We start from the raw sequence: 7,964 nt of genomic DNA on the forward strand, positions 1-7,964 counted from the left end.
TGGGAAACTTGCACCAACTCACTCACATCCATGGGCTGCAGACCTGCATGTGCAAGCTTGTGTCAGATTAAATACATCATACTCTACCTGATCCAGCCCCTGTGCCTAGTTTGGCACAGCCAGGCATAACCTTGTTTATTGGTTAAGGAAACAGAAAGGAATTTTCTGGGCACACAATACGCTATACCCTCATACTGTACTGTCTAAGGGTGGCACCTCCATCCCATATGTACAAATACAAACATACAGAGAAGGAATGCTCTGGGCAAGCTATACCTTCATACGGTGCTGTCTAAGGGAGACAATATAGCACATCCTACCCATATATAAAAATATAAATATGCAGAGAAGAAATGTTCTGGACACACAACACTGAATCCCCAGAGACTGATAATCAGGCATCATGTTATGAAAGAATGACAGTTATGCAGGAAAGATTAAGAAATATCCTTTATTCCCCACTCGCCATGACGTGTTGCACATCCCCAATATCCATAAATACATATTTACACTCCTAGCCAAGGAAGAAAGACTTAACAACAGTTGCGCTTCTGTAGATAAAATGTTAACAGTAAAAAAGGAGTTAAGGCCAGAGCTGCAGATTAGTGTGATTTATTTTAACTTTGTCCCAGGGATCATCACTCCGGATGATGTCCAAGTCCCTCTATGGGGGGAATTCACAAAAGTGTCGGTAAAAAAAGTAACCCAGAAGTGGCGGTCGACAAATTTGTAAAATGTCGTACAAACGGCAAATTCACAAAGGCAGATGTTACCATCTCTGAATGTCTCGTAAGTCTGACAATTTTCTAAAATGTCGTATATCTTTTCATCGTACAAACGACATTTACCAAGACTTTTTAAACGACAATTTGTCTGACATTTTCATTTTGGAGAGCCTAAAGTGTCTGAAAAATTGTCGGTAAAAAGAATGAGTTTACGAGTAATTCATAAAAATGTCGGGAAAAGTGGCGCCGAAAAAACCACGCCCACTTTTAACGACACTAATTCAAAAGTGTCGCACATGTTGGAAAATTGGCGGAGAAATGCTCTGTGAATTTGTCGGCTGTTGCTACGACACTTTCTACGACATTTTAAAGACATTTTTTCGTTTCCGACACTTTTGTGAATTCCCCCCTATGTGTCCGTGAGCAACAGCCCCCAGTATGAACCGAACAAACTGCAATCGGCAAAAGCAGCACAAAAATGATTTAAAAGGAAGATTTCAGGTCTGAGTTTTGCTCAAAAATACTTTCCACCAGAGGAAATTAAATAAAACGAAGTCCATGTAGGGAAGGTATTCAGGATTCAGCTTGGTTCTCTCTGGAAAAAGTCTGAAAAAAAAACCAGAAAAAGATATCACTAAAATACGATGCCCATCAAAATATGTTATTTCAGGTTATGAAGAACTTGTCTATTGTTTATTACACTCTATATTTATTTAATGAGTGTAGAGAGGCAGCATTATTCTAGCCAAGACATCTATTAAAGGAGAACTAAAGCGTAGAAAAGAATGAGGCTACAAATGCTAAGTATTATGTCTAAAGCTGGCCATAGATGTTGAGATTTTTAAAAGATCAGATCCTGATCGTGAGACCACGATCTTCTCAGAACGATCGTACGATCGTACGAATTTACCATCAACTAAAAAGACCAATTTACCAGGAAAACAAAGGGGAGCTGCCTGCTTGACCCTGCAAACATAGAGAGATTGCACTGGGACCGACAAAGATTTTTTGACCTGGCCGATCAATTTCCCGACAGATGTCGGCCGAAAAATCGTAAGATGTATGATCGTTCGAATACCACTAACCACACGATAATTGGTCGGGCTTCCCTAAAATCGGTCGTTCGGCAAGAAGAATCGTTGCGTCTATGGGGAGCTTAACATGTCTGTACCAGACAAATGACACCACAGCCCTTCAGAAGATCTGTGAAGATCTTAAGAGTCTACTTTATAATCTTCCAGTCCTATACATTATCTAGTGCACAGAAAAAACACCTGTATTTCAACACAGAGCACAAGTTTCTCCAATAGCTTGGCCTTTCTCACCATCCTATATCTCTTATTACCTGTCTGAGGAACTGGGTCCCAAAGTAATTGGTAGCAATGCTGGTGAGATTCTTGCGACTGCCAACTTTGCACTTGATATAACCATACAGATTTGCACCCTGAAGTGTCACGCCCATGATAACTACAGCCTGTAGTGGAAAAGAAAGTTTATTCATCTGCCCAAATACATAAGCTGGATACATCTCTCATGCTCACGTAAATGACAGTTATACGATGGAATATTGTAGGTCACACACGCTTATCCCCCATGTCACACATGCATGCAGTGAGTCTCGAGTTTTTCTCCTAAATACAGCTCCAAGCTAACGGCTATGTCTGCTTCTTAACAAAACAAAAAACAGTTTTGGGGAAAGTAATGACTCAAGCTGCTCAATAAGGGAGATTAACAGTGAAAACAAACATGTTAAAAACCGTAAAGCCATTATATTATTATATATCAGTGCCTCACTGCAGACTATAAACTTGTTATCAGCATTATTATCCAAAAACCTTTGGACCTTACCAGCCATTTCAAATTAAAGGATAAGAGTGAGCTGAAGGCGAGGATCACCCAAATGATGGGGCAGGTAATGAGCCCTAACCAGAAGATCCGGGACTCTGCTTCAGAGCTGGATTTCTTTTCTTGAGCTGCCTGAAAAAGGTACAAGTATCACTCACGTAGAAAGATACAAGGGACAGAATTACACATCAGTCCTGGACAGACAGTGCTACTATGTATGCATCAGGGGCAATCCTCTGCTACACAATTTAGCAATACACCTGTAATAAAGCCTACCTTCCTGGATTCATACACCCAGTGACTCTTTCCATCATCATCCACCTGGTTCCACCACCGCAGCCCCACCATCAGCCTTCCTGTTATGTTCTGTAGGGACACAAAACAGACACTGTCAGTAAGCTGAACCTGAGATACCAGGATCCAAAGTGGATTTAAGGGATAACAAACTTCCATGTTAGAAAGGCACTTCAGGGGGATTATTGACATATATATGTTCTTAAAGGAAAACTATACCCCTCAAACAATGTAGGTCTCTATAAAAAGATATTGCATAAAACAGCTCATATGTAAAACCCTGCTTCATGTAAATAAACCATTTTCATAATAATATACTTTTTTAGCAGTATGTGTCATTGGGTAATCATAAATAGAAAACTGCCATTTTAAAAAATAAGGGCAGCCCCCAGGAATCATATGATTCACGGTGCACACATACATACCAAACAAACTATACTTGTTAGGTCACATGAGCCAATTAACAGACAGACTTCTTCCTGTTACAGTTAGAGTTGAAGTATTTCTGGTCAGGTGATCTCTGAGGCAGCACACAGACCATCACGAAATGGTGGTTGAAGGCAAGAGATGTAAAAGAAAAATATTTACTTAAATATATATTCCAGTTTGATAAGACTCCTTAATATGCCACTTAATTTGATTGATCTGGTGCTCAAGTATTCATTTTGGGGGTATAGTTTTCCTTTAAGGCAATATTATCTCCATTTATAATGCTAAACCTTAACCCATACATGTAGTTACATATGTTACAAAATTATGACTTCATTAAAATTATTTAAAGGGGAAATTATATACAAGCTTCCGGATACTCAAATAAAAAACGTTGTAAATACCATAAATTAGAAATTCAGCATCTCTTTCTCTTCATTCTCTCTTCATGCAGGGGTTGGGTGTCAGATATTAACTGACAGTTAGATCCAATATATCTTATAGGGGGGCTTCCTTTCCTAGCAGATGAATTAGAGCTCATTCAAATACATGATTCCAGTACAAACAAAATCTAACAAAATAACTGCCTTTTGCACAAATACCGTACTGCATGTATAGAGACACAATGTCTGGTGATTTTAATAGAGTGAGCTCTAATACATCTTCTAGGCAATAGGAGATATATTGGATCTAACTGTCAATGAATACCTGACTCCCAACTCCTGCATGAAGAGAAAATGAAGAGAAATATATGCTGAGAGAGGATAGTGCAGATAAACATGATTATTTCAGAAACAATGCAGAATTTTTAATTGATTGTATTTAGAAAGTTTCTTATTTCAGTGATGAAGCTTATATTAAATTTTCATTTAAAATTTCATTTTCATAGTTCCCCTTTAAGCAACAGAAGTTTACAGCAATGCTTCTAAAGCCAGTCTAATTTAACATATATAAAATAATTTCACGGACATTGCTTTGATGATATCATCATAATAAAACCATATCCTAATAATTAACTGATAGACTGTGGCTTAGCACAGTAGAATAGCTATGCTGGAATAGTTTTATGCTATTTATCTGTACAGGCTATAAGCAAACACAGGGAACTGTTTCTGACAAATTGTTTCTGAGGAATTACTGCTACTTATGGAAGTACAGTTTTTTGTACTGGCCATATAAATTTAGGTAATAATTGACTCTATGTTAGAGCATAGGAAACATTGCCAAAATATGCATGTCATTAGGGTGGCAACTTTACTTCATTTACATAGTTACTGTACAATTCTTATTAGTGTTTATCAATGCTTATAGACTATGATGAATATTATGGTTATATTATTAATATGGTTTGTAGGGTCTTTAATAGAATATTAATTGTAAAGCCAGTGAGCAAAGAATGAGGCCAAACAAGTACTGAATCATTTGTGGGCAAACAAAATATTCTGTGCACTGCTGATCTAACCTATGTACATATGTATGAATGTGGCTTATTAACCTTGGAGTTGAGATATTTTTGGACTACAACCACCAGCATGCTTAAAGGGCAAGCCAACCCTAAAATAAAAAGAGAAAACACCATTCTAAGCAACTTTCCAATATACATTTATTAAAAATATTTGGTGCTTTTATTTAAAAAAACAATTGCCAGTGAAAGCAGCATTTGCTACTTGTTACTTTTTAAACAATGTTACAAAAAACTTCTTAGTTCCCCAGCAAAGACAGGTCTGTTAATCAACTGGCTTGTCTTACATTGTTTCAAGTTTAAGACATCCACGCCGAGAATAGAAAGGGGCAGACCAAAGCCGGGCCCAGCCAGCCGTCCTAGGCAACCTGGCTGGCCGCAGCACCGACTTGGTGCACGCATGAACAGACGTGTGCATGCGTGAACAGACGCTGGCGCGCATGCGCAAATGGACGCTAGCGTGTATGCCCTAACGGACGCTGGCGTGCATGCGCCAATGGACGCGCAAGCCGACTCTACAGAAGAGAGGGGACCGGATTAGGGGTAGGCAGGCAGCTTGGAAGGTACGTGACTGGCGCCCCTCCAGTTTGCACCCTAGGCATGTGCCTACTCTGCCTACCCCTAGTTCCGGCACTGGGGCAGACAAACATTGCGACATATACAAAGAACCACAGAACATTTGTAATGAATGTATATTGAAAAGTTGCTTAGAATTATTTATTCTCTTATTAGGTAAAAAAAATTTTTTTTTCATGGGTTGACACCTTTAATAATTTTGTATATGTTAAAGAATGCTGGGAGATGAAGTACAGCAACATCTGGGGATCCAAGGGGCGAAGAGAGTCAACTAATTACCTAAAATACTACAGGTCTTAAATATGGAAAACAAAACTCAGTACTCACCTTCACAACCCAGAAGTCACAGGACAAGAGCAAAATGATGGTCACCATGCAGGCGATGAAACTGCTGCTAAACCCAGAGAGCATGTATACCAAGATTGCGCTGATCCGGAAAAACAGATGGAAAAACGAAGCAATGGGGTGCCTGAAAAAACCCATGATATATATATATATTTAAGTACAGACATACCAAACAGTCCTGGTCAATACTGCAAGGGTAACACCATCATATAGGTCACCAGAGGGTATCAGTTTGCCCCAATTTGGGCCCCACACATAAGTACCTTATCTTTTTCTTTTTTGCAGCCTTAGTTCCTTCATCTTCAGCATCAAACAGGGAAACATCTTCTGTCTCATCATTGCTGTCCTATAACGACAAAGAGAACATCAAATACAGAAGGGAAGGAAGGTCTGTTTTGTCCCATAGCAGGTTATACCAAAATGCACAGCAAAGAAGACCTTGCACCCCACTTATATTATGACCGACAGATTATTTTTCAACTCTGGTCTAATTAGTACATGGCACGGCAACCAATCAAATGTCTGTCTTCATTGTTCTACCTGCAGCTGGCTGAAACATAAACGAATCGCCCACTGGTTGCTATGGGTTACTGCCCAGGTGCAAATTAGGCAAGTGCTGATTTATGACCCTCGTGCAGAAACAGGATGACGCAGTCGAACTCTTATGCAACAAACAGCGCTGAGCAGGCTGGGAGCTGTAGTTCAGCAGCGACTGCACATCTGTGATATGGAATTTTTCATTAATTTGCACCTCTTCATTTTATCTACTCTGAGGGTACCAGGGAAATGGCCTATTCTACTATTCTAGTGTAAGAGGGGTGCTAAGACATTGGAGCTTCTCTTTCCTGGTGTTACGGCAACAGGGGGATATAATGCAAAGAACTACAACTCCCAGTATCCCCAGTAAGGAGCATTCCTGACACAGAAACATCCTAATTAAACCCACAGCTTAGTGACATTGAGGCAGACTCCTAACTCTTGTATAACTCTGCTGTTATATTTGTAGCTGTGAGCGAGTCCCTGTTGTACGTATCCCTCTATAGATTAGTATTACTCCACTCTAGTATTACTCCACAGGTTATATAGATTAGTATTACTCCACAGGTTTTCCAAAAGAAACCCCTAACAGCCCCCTTACCTGCCGCAGCATTCTCTCCCTTCTTCCGGAATCCTTTACAGCTCACTTCCGGGACACGCTGTCAATACCAGGACACGATGAAGCCTGTCCTCGTCCGCGCATGCGCAGCTGCGGGTTGTGATATTCGTTATGGGCTCTGGAGCTATACATTGTTTTGTCTGAGATTGTTTCAGTCAGTTCAGTGGTAAAGGGCACGCCGATAATGGCCCGAATAGCTAATGCTAGTTGCTTCTTATTTGCAGACTAAGCACAGGGCCATCAAATAGTTTTAGTAAAGCATTCATCAGTATTTGTGGCCTAATGACAAGCACATACCTCCCAACTGTCCCTTTTTCGGAGGGACAGTCCCTCTTTTGACAGCTCAACCCGCAGTCCCTCATTTGTACTGGAAAGTCCCTCTTTTCTCTGCACTGAACAGCCAGAAAAAGAAACAAAGTTTCTCACTTAATTGGCTTTTAGCAGAGAGCCCAGAACAGCTAACAGGTGCAAATAAGATACGTTGTAACAATTTTGAGACACAAAAACACAGTTTAGATAAGGAGAAATATTTTCAAACTTTCATAACCTGCCGAATTTTGTAAAAGAAACATGGTAATTAGAGGGTGTGGCCACAGAAAGGGGTGTGGTCAAAAAATTGCTGCGCTATGTGTGGAAAAAAAATTTTTGTCCCTCTTTTTACTTCCAAAATGTTGGGAGGTATGCAAGCAGACTGTGTGGGACCCCACGGCCGCCATTAGAAATCATGGGGCCTGTACAACAACGTTTTTGGGGCCCCCACTCTACTTCACAGCTAAAAGACCACACAGACATCAGCGCTAAAGAAGGTGACCCCCCCCCCACACACATAAACAAGTTATAAAAAGCTATTGGTGACCATGGTCCCCTTATAAGTTAAAAATATATAAGTTATACGTTTTTGTGACTTTGGGTCTTTTCGCTGCTTCAGGACTTCAATTTCGGCTGTTTTCGTGGCTCGGGTCTTTTTGCCGCTTCGGGAATTCGGCTGTTTTCGTGACTTTGGCTCTTTTCTGGACTTCTTTTTGGCACTTCCGCATTCGAGACTTCGGCTTTTCGGCACTTCCACATTCAGGACTTCGGAAGGAGGCGGCACAGCTTCGGCGCTGTCAAGGGGGGCCCGGCTCTTTCTAAA

The 7,964-nt window shown here is 40.4% G+C and overlaps 1 protein-coding gene across 2 annotated transcripts; it reads right to left on the reverse strand.

Annotated features, from left to right (window-relative positions):
• Positions 1–432: 432 nt before the first annotated feature.
• tvp23b.S (trans-golgi network vesicle protein 23 homolog B (S. cerevisiae) S homeolog) lies at positions 433–6,949 on the reverse strand. 2 transcript variants are annotated; one of them, XR_005964660.1, is made up of 8 exons: positions 6,815–6,949; positions 5,940–6,022; positions 5,659–5,800; positions 2,847–2,936; positions 2,574–2,702; positions 2,071–2,199; positions 1,135–1,331; positions 433–664 (listed from the first exon to the last, which is right to left on the reverse strand). XR_005964660.1 is itself a non-coding variant. In XM_018237582.2 (7 exons), exons 1-7 carry the CDS (start codon positions 6,824–6,826, stop codon positions 1,299–1,301), a joined length of 618 nt encoding a protein of 205 aa, XP_018093071.1. In that variant the 5' UTR covers positions 6,827–6,949; the 3' UTR covers positions 433–1,298. The 2 variants fall into 2 exon arrangements, 1 of the variants encoding a protein (XP_018093071.1); XM_018237582.2 differs by having other exon boundaries at positions 433–1,331.
• Between the last annotated feature and the right edge of the window lie 1,015 nt (positions 6,950–7,964).

The sequence above is a fragment of the Xenopus laevis genome, chromosome 9_10S, assembly GCF_017654675.1.
Source record: "Xenopus laevis strain J_2021 chromosome 9_10S, Xenopus_laevis_v10.1, whole genome shotgun sequence".
NCBI lineage: Eukaryota > Metazoa > Chordata > Amphibia > Anura > Pipidae > Xenopus > Xenopus laevis.